At 44.8% G+C, this 16387-nt stretch overlaps 1 protein-coding gene across 1 annotated transcript in view; it reads left to right on the top strand.

Annotated features, from left to right (window-relative positions):
- The window catches only part of PAPPA (pappalysin 1), a 235286-nt gene that overhangs the window by 129060 nt on the left and 89839 nt on the right, over positions 1 to 16387 (top strand). Inside the window, exon 10 of the mRNA XM_032307751.1 lies at positions 14455 to 14648. Coding sequence (XP_032163642.1) covers positions 14455 to 14648 — 194 coding nt within the window. The remainder of the gene's footprint in view (positions 1 to 14454; positions 14649 to 16387) is intronic.

Raw genomic sequence — 16387 nt, 5'->3', positions numbered from 1 at the left:
TCTGAAGAACTTGTCTCTTTAGATCCCCCTCAGTGTCCACAGCCCCACAAAACACATAAATTGGGCAGCGTGGGTGGGCATGGACTATGGAATCCAGCTAGCCGGGATTGGATTCCAGCTTCAACTTGTGAAACCTCATGTGAATCTAATGACTTAACCTCTTTATACACAATTTCCTTGTCTATCAAGTGGAGATAGCAATAGCACCAAACACACAGGGCTCTTCTCGGATGGACATTGTATACTGAAAAATATTTAACATTTAAGAAAGTGCCCAGCACGTACCAAGTCATCCCATTATCCATTCAGTCAATACGTTTATACCTGGTAGCTAATACTGTTATTGGAGACCTAGGGGATGCTATAGGAAGGCATAGGAAGGGGGGCGGGCAAGCAGGCTCCCAGGGTGGGGCAGAGAGAGGTTTTTTGCAGAGGAGTGGTTGGTCAAATTATGGATAAAGATGACTGGAGACTAGTTAGAGGGAAAGCAGTGTTGGGCATTTGGGGCAATATGGTCCCTTTGGGAAGCAGCCATACTTGGAGGCTGTCAGCTGAGACTTGAGTACGCTAGAGAAGACTACAGAAGCAGCAGGGACATGATTATGCCTTGTCCATGGTCATCGAGCCTCTGCTGGCAAATGTTGAATGGATACCAGTGTCTTCTGAGGCGGCCAATTTCACTTTCAGCCCAGATTCTGTTGGCTAGAGGGGTTCTGATTGATGTTTTTAAATGTTCCAGGTTAACTCTTCAAATTTAGGAGCAGTTTTCCCCTCCTTCCCTCATTCCTTCCCCACCTTCCTTCCTCTCTCCCTTCTGTCCTTCCCTATCTTTTTCCTTATTGGGAGGAGAGAGAGACACATACACATATATGCATTTCTGTAAGAACAAAATATCGTTCAGCAATACAGATCAAAGAGCATATATTCTAATGAACAGAAAATCCTCTTGCAAGGGCACAAGAGGAGCCCTGCCACCATGTAAGGTAAAGAAAACTTACCCGCGTACAGCTCAGCCCGCTGACTTGGCTTCCGCCCGTGAGCTCTGTGTTGCCCACCTCACCAACTTGGAGATGGAGGACACTGTGGCGTGAATGCCTCATCTTTCTGAACTTATCTGAACCATATGGCAGGAGGATGGTCTTCGAAGCGGGCCAAGCCAATCAGGGCTCGGGTGGGAGGGCTCCATTTGGACACTCTAGTTGCTTGCATGGGAACCCCACCAAGAACCAAGCACACTGCGGTCACCTTAGTCATGACCAGCTGTGCCAGACTGGGGTGACTGGCTTGGTTTTCATGTGGTGCCCTGATTCATCCTCGGTTCCTTGGCGACATAGCATCCACTTGCCCAGAAGTCTCTCTTCTCTGGAAACTTGAGGACACCCTAACGGATTGCTAGGTGGCTTGTTTTACTGCACTGAAGAACAGACATGCGTATGTGCCCAAACTGCCTTTGTTTGGAGGCATGGTGTTTTCCTTATGCTTACATATACACATTCCTCACAGACTGATTTCTATTTGAAATTGCATATCCCCGATATTTATAGAATGAGCCAACCCAAACCCTTGGCCTGAAGCAATGAACCATATAGCTTTCCGCAACTTACCTAACCTTTCTGAATCTCTGTTCCCACATCTGCAAAAAGGAAGCACGTGGACTAGATAATTTCTAGAGACCCTTGCAAGGCTGACCCTTCATTTGTTCATTCATTTGGCGCTCTGTACTGACTGCCCTCAGTGTCCTGAAGTTATGCGTGGAGTAAGTGGGCAGAACAGCCCATGTTTCTGCTCTCAAGAAACTGCCCCTCTGTGTTAGAGAGAATGCAGTCATCAGGGTCACTGATAGAGAAGCAATGGAATGCTCCATAGACAGTGAAATTGGTGAGTGCGATGCAGTCCGCAGAGACAGGAGTGGAGGCGGCATGTTTGGGAAGAGGCCCCACTGAGCCCTGGACGTGAGGCTAAGGCCAAACAGTGAGCTGAGCAAGCCATGTGATGGTTCGGGAGAGGCGTTCTGGATTGCATCTGCACCAAAGAAACGGGCAAACAATCACTTGTCTGAGTATTCGCCATGATATTTTATCTGATCATTGCAGCCACTTTCTGAAACGGGTGGGAGAAGCAGTCTTGTCATTTCCTTTTGACAGACACAAAGAATGGAGCCCAGAATGGCGATGTGTGTTACCTGGTCTTGAAGACCTGAGGTTCAGATTTGGATTTCCTGTCCTTTATTCCACCTGTTGTTGGCCAGAGTCCTCTCCTGTGTTTCTAGGAAGAGGTTCAACTGTGCCATTCTCAGGTTTCATTTTGCTGATGTTTCCCCATCTTCAGACTGAAAACCTGGTTTCATGATTAAAGAGTGGAACCTTAAGATCCAAATACGTGAGGTGCATGGGTGGCTCAGTCATTAAGCATCTGCCTTCGGCCCAGGCATGATCCCAGGGTGCGGGGATTGAGACCAACATCAGGTTCCCTGCTCGGTGGGAAGCCTGCTTCTCCCTCTCCCATTCCTCCTGCTTGTGTTCCTCTCTCTCAGTTTCTCTCTGTGTCAGGTAAATAAATAAAATCTTAAGAAAAAAAAATACATTGTAGAATGACTCCTTGAAAGGGGATCCTAGTGCTACTTGGTGTAACTCCATCTGGAGAAGGGAGATCGCAGCCCAGAGAGGGGAATGAGAGAGCATCTCTTCTCGACTCCTGTGCGCTCTCTCTCTCTCTCTCTCTCGTTAAAGATTTTATTTATTTATTTGAGAGACAGACAGTGAGAGAGAGCATGAGCGAAGAGAAGGTCAGAGGGAGAAGCAGACTCCCCATGGAGCTGGGAGACCAATGAGGGACTTGATTCTGGGTCTCCAGGATCATGACCTGAGCTGAAGGCAGTTGCTTAACCAACTGAGCCACCCAGGTACCCTCGACTCCTGGTCTCTTGACCAAGCTGCTGATTTTGAGAAGGAGTCTCATTCTCTATCCTTTCTTTTTTTACCCATTTATTTACTTATTTATTTTTGGTATGGGGCGACGAGATCACGTTACATCCATGGACACCTGATTTGCGGTTGTCTCCCTTCATCACCCTTTTATGCCACTTTTGTACATTCTCTGCTTATGACTGCTTCAGATCCCTTTTCTCCATTTATTATTAGCTTATATTATCCCAGACAAATCTCATTCTGTTATTTCCTGCTCATACTTTTAAAGGCCTTCGGGTCCTAGGCATCACTCTCTCTCTCCTGTCTGTGCTTAGAACGCCTGCCTGTTTCGTGGCTGCTACGTAATTCATTGTGGGACTGAATTTTACCTCCTCTCCCATATCATGAGACAGCACTGGAATCCAAAAGAGAGCCACCTGAAAATCATTCAGGGCTTTGAGCATTCTGCTCTATTGAATGCCTTGTCACTTATTAGGATCACTATCTTTGTATATCATCTTCTTAGGCCATTCAAATAACAGTACTAAATTCAAGGTGATGCAAATGTATCTCCAAGTTCCAAGTCATAAGACCATCAAATTTCTTTATTAAATTTCAGTCCAGTAGACACTACCTTTTCTATCCAGATGTTCCACTGCTTTGCAAATTCAGTTAAGGAAGAAAATAAAACAATATTTAGGACAGATGGTGAGGCCTCATGTCTCATGGGAGGAAAATATTATGGGATGGTTTAGATAGAATTGGATTTTTCCCTCTAATATGTGCTTGGATTTATAATAGGATCTCATTCTAATTAATATTTTCATAAAAACCTTTCTATCGTACAATCTGCTGAAACAGATTCAAGTCAGGTTTGCGGTCTCTTCAGTACAATCAATAACAGACATTCTGAAACTGCAAAAGAACCTTGTTAATTCATCATCTACTCAGCACCTGCTACGAGAATGGCTTTGTCCTAAGAATCAGAGATGTGAATAGAAGTAACACTGGAGACAGCCCAGAAATGTCTCACACAATCCAAGAACTGTGCATAGTCCACTCATTCATTCATCCTCAAATGTCAATTCCATAAGATGGTGAGACAATTTTCTTGATCCTAAAGACAGGTGTCCACTTGGAAACGTGCTCCTTTGAAACCTGTGTGACATGGGGTGGGGGGACAGTGGGGAGGAGAAACAATAATACATAGGATTTATTTTTAGATCATGAATAATGATGTGAAGGAAATACTACAAGATGATATGGATGCTCTAATGGGGACGGTGGAATGAGATGTGAGCTTACTGTAAGTAGACGAGGTTCCTAAAAAGGAAGAGATTGTGAGAAAAGCCAAAGAAAAAATATTGTAGGTAAGTGAACAGCAAGTTCAAGTTCCTGGAGAAATAGCAAATTTTGCTCATTTAAGAAATAGAGGCATGTTAAACAGGGGGATGGATGGATGGATGGATGTTTGGTTGGTTGGTTGGTAGTGAGCAAGGGGGCAGTAGTAAGAGATGATAGCTAAGGTGAGGACTTGTTGGCTGAGATAGAGACTGAATCTCATCTCACATGTTATGGGAAACCACTGAGGAGTTTTAGGCAGGAGGATGGCCTGAAAGTTTACATTTTAAAAAGAGCACTCTGGCTGTGCTCTGGAGGAAGGGGGGTGGATCAGGAAACAGACTGAAGAAGCAAAAAGCCTTATTCGATGAGCGGTGGAAGAGTGACTGTAGCCTGGGTTATGGTGGCAGCGATAGAACAGAAGTGGATCTTTTGGAAAACCCTGAGATGAATGGGTACACAGAATGTGCTCATGGGCTTTATGTGGGGTTGGAGGGCGGGCTGGAAAAATGGGAGACATGACTCAACAGTTTTGGTCTGGCCATTGTTGGGCAATGTTGTCATTTACTGAGATGGGCAAGAAAGGAATGTGGGAGAAAACATTACTTCTGCTTTAGAGATGATGATTTCGGGATGCTTTTAAGTAGATATTGAAGTAGGGATGTCACTGTAGGCTGTTAGGACTCAGAGAAGACGTCATTTCTAAAGAGACACATTGACATATAGATATTTTAACATTTTTATTATAAATGAGGACTGAAGGACCGAATGTGGGTAGATAGGAAAGGGGACATAAGGCCTGTCCCTGAAGCCTGGCAACATTTAGCAGAGGTCTAGGGAAGCAGAAAGCAGCAAATAAGTGTATGTGGGATAAGCTGGGAGCCAGAAAGAAATGGGATAGCATGTGCCATGGAATCCATGAGAGAATGCTTCAGGAAGGAAGGAAGGGGCTGCTTCTTTATATGCTTCAAGGCAGTCCAGCAAGACGAGGATTTTGATGTTACGGTTTTAGCCACCTTGAGGTCAGTGGTGATCTGGACAAGATTGATTTTGGTAGAGTGGCGAGTACAGAAGTCAGATTGGAGAGTGACTTGTAGGTGAGAAGGTTGGCAGTGTAAGTAAAGGTAACTCTGAATAAGCTCCATGAATCATGGAAAGAGAAGTATGAAGGAGGAGACATGGTGGTAAGGAGATGTGGAATGAAAGGTTATTATTTTTTTTTTCAATTTTCATATTTCTTTAACTAACATCTTTATATAGGCCATATCCTGTTTTGCTGGTTTGGAAGGAGAGAAGAGTGATGCAGGAAGGAAAGGGGGTCAGGTTGTACTGGACAGGTAGCAGTACGAAAGAGTGACAGGTGAGGCTTCGTAGAGTTAAAAATGTCTGAGTCAAATCCAGATGGGAGATTCAGGCAGAGAGTAGCCTTCTCGGCTAAAGAAAAAAGGACAGAAGCTCTGAGCTGTGAATTCTGGGAAGAAACTCTGCATTTGAGGACAGAGATACGGTTGGGAATGAGGATAGACAAGACAGTGGAGCTAGCGTACGGAAGGATTTGAGTGCTAGGTGGGAGGTTCACATTTTGCAGAAGTCAACTAAGTATTCCAGACACCCTCATAGTTAAACTCCTCATCGTTTAATCACTTTAGGTCATAACTCTTGGGAAATGGGGGAGACCCAAACCAGTTAAGAGAGTATCGTAAGGGCCAAGTGGACAGAGGACCAGGCTGTACCCCAGAGGGTGCTCTCCGTGATAGGCCTGGGTGTGGGATGGGAGTGTTAATGTGAGACTATATGCACATCCATTCTTGTTTTCCTAGTTCTTTCTGTTCACTCGATGATGCCTGGTTGTCACAGTGAAACACGGGAAGGCATTTCTGGCCCACTTTGGTATATGGCCAACCCTTGGAGGAACCAGAAACCAACTTAAGCTCCTCCGATTCCGTAGACCTAACCAGCATCTGAAACTCGTTAGCGGATTCATGGTTCTTTAGAAGCCTTCACCACCCTGCCTTCTGTAGTCTGGATGGACTGATCCTGTTGAGGAGGTTAAGAACAAACCCCGGGTTGAATAGAATTAAATGAGGTCAGCAGTGTGGGTTTGCCATGAAGCCTTTGAAACATAGGCGATATAAAGTCCAGATATTTCTATTCCGGAGGCAACATATGCCAATGTGCCACCCCCATCTCCCTGCCAAGCTTCCCCTTTGTAAACCTTTGGGGGTTAAGCACTCCAGTTTCCTATGTTCCAAGAAACTATTATTTGGATACAAAGATTGTGCATTTTTTGGTCGTTTGTTGTTGTTGTTTGGATGAACTGTTATGTGGCATGAAGCTTGTTGTGGTTGGACCCATCCCTAAACAAACAGCTGAATTTAAAAATACAATTTTTTCTGGTGTTTAAAAAAAATACAGAAAATAGTAATCATTTGGACTAACCAAATATCCTAATGCCAATCACTGTTCCCTCAGCTGGAAATAGAGATACGTACTAATTTCTCAAAAGCTGACCCATCTGCACAGACAAGAAGTTTAGAAAGACAGGTAAATCCTACCATCCTTTGGAAGGTAGCCCATATCACGAGAGCATGCATTCAAATTCTTTGCTTACTCCCTGAGTCTTATATTACATTTCATATTTCTTAAAGCTCTCATCTGTGGAGAGCTTTGTTTTGTTTTTTGTTTGCTTGTTTATTTTTTTTCCTTGATGGGCTGGAGACTTGGTAACCCCCAAAGCTTCTCGGACTACTAATATTTGGACCACACCAGGGATGTTGTGAAAAGTGAAAGTGGAGATTCCCAAAAGGAATACTGAAACTTGGTTAAGGGTAACAAATTATTTTGTTACCAGAATTATATACTGAAAACACGGTCTGGTAAATCGACATAGTGTAGTTGAAAGGCCATTGTGCATTATGAGTTCAAGAACCAATGATCTAGTCTTGTCTGTACTAGAGACATTCTCTAAAGGCTTCAGCAAATCACTTCAATTCTATGAACCTCAGCTTTCCAATACAGGAAATGACATTGCTTTCAACTCCAAGATCGTCATCATTGTCATAGACCATTTATTGATCACCTATTATGTCCTGAGTGCTTCACCTACATTTACACTAGACTATAAGTTCCATGAGGTGAAGGTCATGGTTGATTTATTTACTGCTCTGGACCTACAGTTTATCACAGTACCCAGCACACAGAAGAAACTAAACAAATATTTTTGATTGTTATATAATCATATGTATTATTAGGTGATCTGAGCATCACAGTAAACATTCCTTCCTTCAACCGTTAGTCAAACGGAGAAAGCAAGATCTAGAAATTCTAAATAATTTCCCCCAAAGTCATATAAGTAGTAAATGGCACATCTAGTAAACCAAATCAGGTCTTTTACCTCACTGCCTCTAAGAGTGTGAAAATCACAGGTATTCCTTTCAGAGAAACCTTCAAGTCTCTCCAGTTCTAAACAGTAAAATTCAAATGCCTCAATGTGGCATTGCCTCAGGTCAGCTTTTCAGTTCATCAGTCCCAGGACTCATCCTTCTAATGTAACTCTAACCTTGACAGCTTCCTCATATACACACAATGATCCAGGCTCATCTGTTGCTCATACTCCACCCTTCACATCCCCCAATTCTTTTCTTCCTCCAAGACACTGCCCCAAACCGTCTTCTCAGGAAGCCTTTTCCTGTTTTCCCAAGCAGTATTGATTCCACCCAGAAGGGAGGAGCCCAGTCTAATTCGTCAGTGTATCCCCAGTACCAGCACGGACACAGAGCAAATACTGAGTAGATAAATACTGATAACGAGGATTGACTCTCTTCTCCATTTCTCATCAGGCAGTGAAAAGCTATCTTAGCTGGGAATAATAATGACCCTCCCTCCTGAATTTTCAGAATGCCTTAGTGCGTCTTGCTTGTTGCCTGCTGAAATGACTGTAAGAGGATTACTCCATTCATAGTCCCACTGGATATTATGGATACATTTGTGAGACCACCCCTTGGGGTTTGTTTTAGAAAAACTGCAGTTAGTCCCCAAGTTTGAAGATTTAATTTCAAACTTTAAGAGTGAAGCTAGTTAATCTTTTTTTTTTTTAAGATTTTATTTCTTTATTTGAAAGACAGAGATCACAAGTAGGCAGAGAAGCAGGCAGAGAGAGAGGAGGAAGCAGGCTCCCTGCTGAGCAGAGAGCCTGATGCAGGGCTCAATCCCAGTACCCTGGGATCATGACCTGAGCTGAAGGCAGAGGCTTTACCCACTGAGCCACCCAGGCACCCCTAGTCAATCTTTTTGACAAGATATGTCATTCCCCTGGAAGAAGATACCTCTGATTTGATGAAATCTGGTATGTAGTACTCTCATGACATCGCCAGCAATCACATCACAGAAAAGTATGCCAACACCTGGTTAGTTGAGAACATGCCTAAACTGGTAATAATCGATAGTAAATATAAAGCATCCATCGCTTTCATTTGTCATTCATCCACTCCTCTATTCCTCGCCCATTTGTCAGGCACCTCCTTCGTTCTAGATCCTGTGCTGTGAGTTGGAACTACAGGCATGAGGGTCAGCAATTTTGACCCCAGAGATACCTCTTGTCTGCTGGGATGGCTGAAAGAGGGTCTTGTTCACAGACAGGTTGGCCAAAGCTAGATCAGGTGAGTCTGGGAATTGTGAGAAGGAGCACAGGGGAAAATCATCTGATCGAGCTAGGATGGGAGCCAGTGAGAGAGAAGGGAGGTTGGAGACAGCCTGCCAGCGGATACACTCTTAGCTGTATATGAAGACCCAGCAGGAGTTAGCAAAATGAAAAATGAGAAATAGATCCTAGGCAGAGGAATCTTCCCATGTGAGGGCATGACAGAATGATGGGGAATGGCTGCTTTGGAAAATAGGAGGAGTTCGTTGTGGAGGATTGCATGCCAAGCTCGGGAAGATGATCTCCCTAAGCAGGGGAATCTGTCACAGCATTACATGTGAAGCACAGCATGGGCAGATATGTATTTGGGGTTAGAATAGTTACCCTTCAGTTCTACTAAATTATCCCACCATCCTGAGGAATATCCACTATCTCAGGCCTTGTTTGAAGAACACATTGGCTTGAGTTCCTTTTTGTGGTAGTCAATAGCTTATGATTATCTGGTCTTCAAGATTCTTGAGATGAGGGCTTGTGGAAATCCTCTTAAGATCTTGTACTAAGCTGACAAGAGCAATTTAAGTACCTGCTTCCTTTTCCAGCAATGAACTCTCAAGCTTTTTCTTTTATTCATTCACCTCAAGGATTCTAGTGGTGTTGCAAATTCACAATTTTCTAATCAAGCTGAAGTTCATTAGTGTCCCCCAGTTGGGTTGAAGTCGTTCCACTATAAGTAAATCGATTCAAGATTACCTGGTAATCGTGGACAGATTGAATCCAGGGTTTCTGACTTTAAGGACAAGAACTCTTGACAAAAGCCTAAACCCCAGGCTGTGCTTACATGCCAAGGTAAACTCATCTCATTTTCCTAAGACTTGGCTTCCAAGCTCTCAAGTAGGGGTACTAATCTCCGACCATCTCAAATAGTGTCCTTCAGACAAGCCTCAGGAATGCAGAGGCATAGCTTCATCCTGATGCTCCAGACAGATGGAAATTGAAAATTAAGTCAATAAGAAGCAGCATCATCTGTGTCTGTCCACTTAGAGAGAGCCCATCTGCCTCAGGCTCCTGGAGCTGAGTGCGTTTCTTCCAGAAGGAAAAGAAAGTAGCACAGGAAAGTTCAGCTGGGGATGACAGATTTGGCAATGCCTGCACCCCATGTCAGGTCCTCTAGCTGGATAGAGCAGTTTCTAAATGTGTGACTGCCCAAGAGGGACTGAGTCTGAGACAAGTTCTCTTATGTCAGGGGAAGAAGGGGTGAGGTGGGGAAATCATACTGCCCAGCGCAAGCCCATTGTAAGCCAGTTGCCACCGGCATCTCAGCCCCTTTCCCTACACCCTAAGACCCTATCTAAAGAAACTTCTCCAAGGGTGTAGAGTGTGAACCATGCCTGGACAGGAACATGTGCATTGAGAGTGCTAGATTTTAGTCATTCATTCATTCAACAGGTATTTGCTGAGCGCTCCAGGGGACTGTATGATGATTAGTGCCACCTAGCTACTACAGGGAAGGCTGGTGGCAGGGTGATCATTTGACCTTGGTACTGACTTTAAACTCTTTTCACTATAACCTGCTCCGCTACCAGCATAAAGTGTTCAAGGAGCACCAAGTAAATGGATGTAATGAAAACGGGAGGGACAGTTTTGTTTTATGGTGTTGTTGTTGCTGTCTTTGTTTTTCCTGGCCACGCATTTTTATTCCGTTCCTCCCTCTGTTCTCTACAGTGCTTGGGGCATGGGAGTAGAGAGGAAGAGAAAATTCCCCAGATGAAGACTGGCAGATGTAGCTGAAGGGCCCCCGGGACTCCAGTAGCAAGAGAAAACGAATAGCAGAGTCCAAGGCTGTTATTTCAAAAAGTGGCTCATGGTAGCTTTGTCAGCAGAATCTTGAGGGAGAAACCAGGCATATTTATTCTGTCTCTTTCTCTCTATATCTCTCTCCACCACCTCCTATCTCTCTCTTAACTCTGTCTCTGCTTGCCTATCTATCTATCATCTACTGGAATACCTTCCCACTTATGTACCTACTGGGTCTACCCCTACCTCTCCTTCATTCCCTGGTTCCTCTAAGTCCCAGAAGACAGAAATATGGAGGTCTTAAACATAATCAGGGAGAAGTTGGCCTTCATGAGAACTCAGCCCTAATTCCTAACTTAGCCCTAATTCCTGCCACTCTTGAGGTCTGTTTGCTGAGAATATGAATTAAGTCATCTCAGAGAATAGATCTTCCATGATCTTATTAGAACCTTACGTTCCCTGTCTTGGTGTGGGAGGGGGAGAATGTAGTTCCAGCAGGGAAGCAACCCCACGACCTTATCCTGCAAAGGACGTGGTTTCATTATTCTGTAGCTGGAACATGGGGCAAAGGGGTCATTTCCCTCTGAGGTCTAAAAAGGCCAGGCTCCTACTTCTAGCTCTGCCCCCCTCTCCCTCTGATCTGGAAGCAGTCTCCTTACTGCCTCTGGCTCTCAGTATCCCCTTAGCTAAAATGGGTGAAGTTGCTGGCATTGTACACATCATCTCGTGAAATCGTTGCAACAACACTGGGTAGATATATTATTACCTCCCTTTCTTTTCTTGGATGAGAAAATAAGTTCAGAGAGGTTAGGTTATTTAAGTCCTGTACAGCTTATATATGACAGAGCTAGGATCTGAACCTGTGCTTTTTGCAATTCCCTTGATTGAATTTCAAAAGAGTAACATCTGGATGAACGGCTGGTCACTCTGGGATCCGGTCTACATTTTATCATATATTAAGTTGGCCCCGTTCACCAAGAGGTTGGAGCTACTGAGAAGTGCTGAGTCTGTCTTCTCTTCATCCTTGAGCTGCCGGGCATGCTACTGGCCACTGGAGTCCTCAGCTGGCTCAGATGTATCCTTAAATAATTGAATTATAATGAATTGATTTATTCTGGCTCTTTTGATAGTGTTTCACTATATAAACTGTTTGCTGAAATAAACAAGGGATTTTGGAGCTTGGAAGGGGCTCAACATTCTGCTGCCCCTGAATTCTCAGACTCCTTTTTCAGATAGTCAGCATCCTAGAATTCCAAGTTTTAATTCTACTTGACCCTAGCTCTTTCTAGGGGTTGGGGGGGGAGCGGGCTGCCACACAGAGTGTTTTAGGTGAATACTGATTTCACAAGGTGAGTTCATCCAGCCAGCTAGAAAGAAATTGACCCCTTAAAAGAAGAATATTTTTTTTTCTCTTGACTGTTATTCTAGAATGTACAAAGCATGTTTATGTCCACGTCCTATGAGAGTTTTGTGGGTATCCTGAGAGGTTTTTCCTGGCTGGGGCAATCATTCCTTTCTTTTCGTTTTGTTGAAGTATAATTAACATACAATGTTATTTTAGTTTCAGGTGTACAACATACTGAGTCAACAATTCTGTACGTGAGTCAGTGCTCACCGTGATAAGTGTAGTCACCATCAGTCACCATACAACATTACTACAGCGTTTAGGACCATCCTTTCTGTATTACAGACGGAAAGCCAGAGGCTGAAAGGTGAAGCTAATTGTGCAAGGTTAGATAGCCAGTAAGAGGGACAGAAGTCAGTTCCTGATCAGAAACGGGGTTCCACTCTATGGTTTTTGAGTATATAGGGGAAGGATGTCCTAGGCCAAGCAGTATCCTTAGGATGACTCTATGTTCTGATATGCCTGGTATGTTCAGATTTTCCCTGGAAACATACCTTTTGCCTGGACGTAGTTTCTTATAGCGTCTCCATCACTAGTTGAGATGATGACTTTAGGTTCACCCGAAGACACCACGTAGGGACCAGATTTCAAGAAGCTCCATCTTTCAGAACAGCTGTAGAATGTAGCTAGGTTGGCACAGTTAAGTGTTGGACTAGGGATCTTCACAAAATAGAGGAGCCCACACAGAAAAGGGTATTTAGTTTTTCCCAGAAGTATTGGGAAAAGAGCACAGACGACCTGACATTTGAGTTATTAACGGATGAGCAGAGGGCTCTCTTTCAGACAGCTGCATTCTGTTTTCTCCTGGTATTGATCGGTGCTGAAACAGTGAGCCATGTGCATGGCTCCTGCCTCCTTGGAAGGCACCTGTCAGCTCCAGGCTTCCATGATCTGTGTCCTGGCCACCAAGAGTCACAGTGGCCAGCTGCAGCTCTAAGTTGTCCCTGCTGTGATTTGAATTACATGGGATCTTGAGAACTCACTTGGCCTTTCTTTAACTTTAACTACCAAGCCCTGAGGAGCCTGGACCAGCAGACAGGAAGGGCTCCCGGACACTGGGCATACTGACCCTCTTATCTCATTGAGCCCAGAGGGGAAAAGAGATTTGTCATTTGTTTTTAAAGATTTTATTTATTTATTTGACAGAGAGAGACAGCAAGAGAGGGAACACAAGTAGGTAGGGGGAGTGGGTGAGGAAGAAGCAGGCTTCCCACTGAGCAGGGAGCTGGATGGGAGCTCAATCCCAGGACCCTGGGATCATGACCTGAGCTGAAGGCAGACACTTAACGACTGAGCCACCCAGCCACCCTGAGATTTGTCTTAAGTACCAGAGCAGTTGAGTTAACAGAGCTGGGAATGAAGCCAGTTAGGTTACACGGAACTCTCTTTGGAGTTCAGTAAACCTCAGTTTGCCATTGTGAAGTTCTGTGATGTCAGATAATGTACCCAGGACTTGGAAGGTGAAAGCCTGAATTTGAAACTACGATCTGGCATGAATATACCATGGGCAAGTTATTATTATTTTTTTTAAGATTTTATTTATTTATTTGAGAGAGAGAGAGTGAGTGCCCATGAATTGGGGGGAAAGGCAAAGGGAGAGGGAAAAACAAGACTCCCTACTGAACAGGGAACCCAAGTGAGGCCATCCCAGCACCCTGAGATCATGACCTGAGCCAAAGGCAGATGTTTAACCCACAGAGCAACGTGGGAGCCCCAACTTTGGGCAATAGTCTTAATCTGGAGGACTGAAAAAATTAGAACAGTAATGCCTTTGTCACAAGGTGGCTGTAGGGCTCACTCGGGGTTTGTGTTTGTGAATGTGTGTGCTCAAATATATGTAGTACAAGATAGAGGCTCTAAATTTGCAAGTATGCATATGCTCAATATAACCATATATTGGTATATATGCATATACTCAATATATATGCATATACTCGATATAACCCTAAGCACAGGTTAGCCCGCAGTTTAGTGGTGTTTTACATCATCTTGTATAACGGCAACCTCATACCCACTGAACAGTAATTCTCAATAACTTCCCTTTCCTCCCAGCCCCTGGCAACCACCTCTGTAGTCTCTCCTCCTGTGAGTTTCACTACTTTCTAGTCCTCATTCAAGTGGAATCATCCACTAGTGGACTTTTTGTGTCTGGCTTCCTTCACTTAGTATCATGTCCTACAGGTTCATCATCTCATCACAAATGGCGGGATCCCCTTTTTTAAGGGTGAATAATAATCCCTCGTGACCACTGAGGACAGGCTTTACAGTGCCGATAATTGTGCTGGTTTCATCCCACTACTGTGGATTTCAGCTGAGACCAAAGAACAAATATCTATCTGTTCTTTCTCTTCTCTGTCCGCCTCCTGCAGATGAACCCAGCCGCTGCTATTTCCATGACGGTGATGGTGTGTGTGAGGAGTTTGAACAAAAAACTAGCATCAAGGACTGTGGGGTCTACACGCCCCAGGGGTTCCTGGATCAGTGGGCATCCAATGCTTCAGTTTCCCATCAGGACCAGCAGTGTCCAGGCTGGGTCATCATCGGTCAGCCGGCAGCCTCCCAGGTAAGCTCCCAGCCAGGTGGGACATTTCCTACAGATGTTCTGTGTCTCTGCTCTGTCCTGCTGGGCTGCCATCCTCAAATGTAATGTCATTGGATGTGGCCCCCTGACTGTATCTCGAATCAAATGTAATCCCCGGACCTCACGAGTACCGTTTGTCAGGGATGAAACATGGATGGTTAAATGCAGGGACCGTGAGCACAGTATGGTAAAGCCTGTCCTCCTGTTTCTCTACCTGTTATAATTCATATTTGGTGAAGGAATTCCATTTTGGATACACTGGAATTTAATGGGGTAAGACCAAATTCTTTTGGGGGACGGTCCTGCCTTTTTTTTTTTTTTCCTACCTTGGAGGAGGCTGCTGAGTTGTGTGCTCTTTGAGCACTCACCTGTTAATTAACTCTATCATGAATATGCTGTGTGGCCTTGGGTTAATCTCCCCACTTCTCTGGGCCTCATTTTTAATTTTTTTTTTTAATTTATTTGACAGACAGAGATCACAAATAGGCAGAGAGGCAGGCAGAAAGAGAGGAAAGAAAGCAGGCTCCCCCCTGAGCAGGGAGCCTGATGCGGGGCTCGATCCCAGGACCCTGGGATCATGACCCGAGCCGAAAGCAGAGGCTTTAACTCACTGAGCCACCCAGGCGCCACCTCATTTTCCCCCATTTTTAAGTTAGAGGGTAGTTGAGCTTGATGATCTCCAGGGACCTCCCCACTCTAAAAAGCTGTGACTCACTCCTCAGTGCCCTAATGCACTATTTATGTTCCAGGATTTTTGCCCCAGGGGTCTGCCAGGTTTAGTTGAGGGAACAAGAGATTGGGGCCACCAGCGCTTGTGTGATTCTAGGGATGGCCGTGGTGTCCCCAGAGCCCCCTTTCCAATTATCCTGGTGAGCAAGCACCTGCCTTCTTCCGAGACTCCCATTTCCCAGAGACACGACCCAGTGCTTCCAACTGCCTGGCCCAGTGGCCATCTCAGAGGCGAACCTGCTCTTGGCCTCGCAGATGAGTCATGATTCCCAGCCATTCCTCTCTTGTGTTGTTTCCCTGACTCGGGCTGGATAGGCGAGGAGGAGTGGTGGTGGTTCTTTAGATGAAAGAGAGATGCGACCTTCCTCTGGAGCCCAGTGAAAAACCCCTGGACAAGGTACAGGATAGGTGCACCTTGTTTATAAGTCACAGTGTTTCTTTGGCCATTTTCTCATTTGTCTGTTTGCTTGTGTTTACACACATTAGATTATTTACGTGTTTGCATTCGTTTCTGACTGCCCTAAGTCAGGTGGAAGGGAGTTTGGCTTAGTGCCAGCCCAGTGAATGAATGAATCAAGGAACGAATGAAGAAGAGGGTGTCTAGGGTTCATCCTCCCCGTGCCACCTCTGTACTTGCTGAATTCTTCTTTGGTTGCACCTGTCACCTTGAACCTGAATTACCTGTGTGCACATCTCACTCCCCCTAGGCTGCTTGTTCTTGGAGAACAGCTTTGGGTTACATTCATTTTTGTCTCATCTTCAAGCGCGGGCCTGACAAGACTAGATGCTCCAGAAACATGTGTTTAATTGACTATTGATTGACTGTTGATGCATGCATGCATGCCCATGTGTGTGTGCGCGTGCGCGTGTACACACACACACACACACACACACACACGCAAATGAGCACCACCAAGCGAAGATGCTAGAGCATCACCTCTCTGTGGCACAGAAGGTCCTGCTCAGGAACAGCAGGGCCTGCCGGCAATAGC

The sequence above is a fragment of the Mustela erminea genome, chromosome 12 (genome assembly GCF_009829155.1).
Source record: "Mustela erminea isolate mMusErm1 chromosome 12, mMusErm1.Pri, whole genome shotgun sequence".
NCBI classification, from domain to species: Eukaryota; Metazoa; Chordata; class Mammalia; order Carnivora; family Mustelidae; genus Mustela; species Mustela erminea.
The sequence above is the reverse complement of the archived record's forward strand: the minus strand, read 5'-3'. Positions and strand labels throughout refer to the sequence as shown.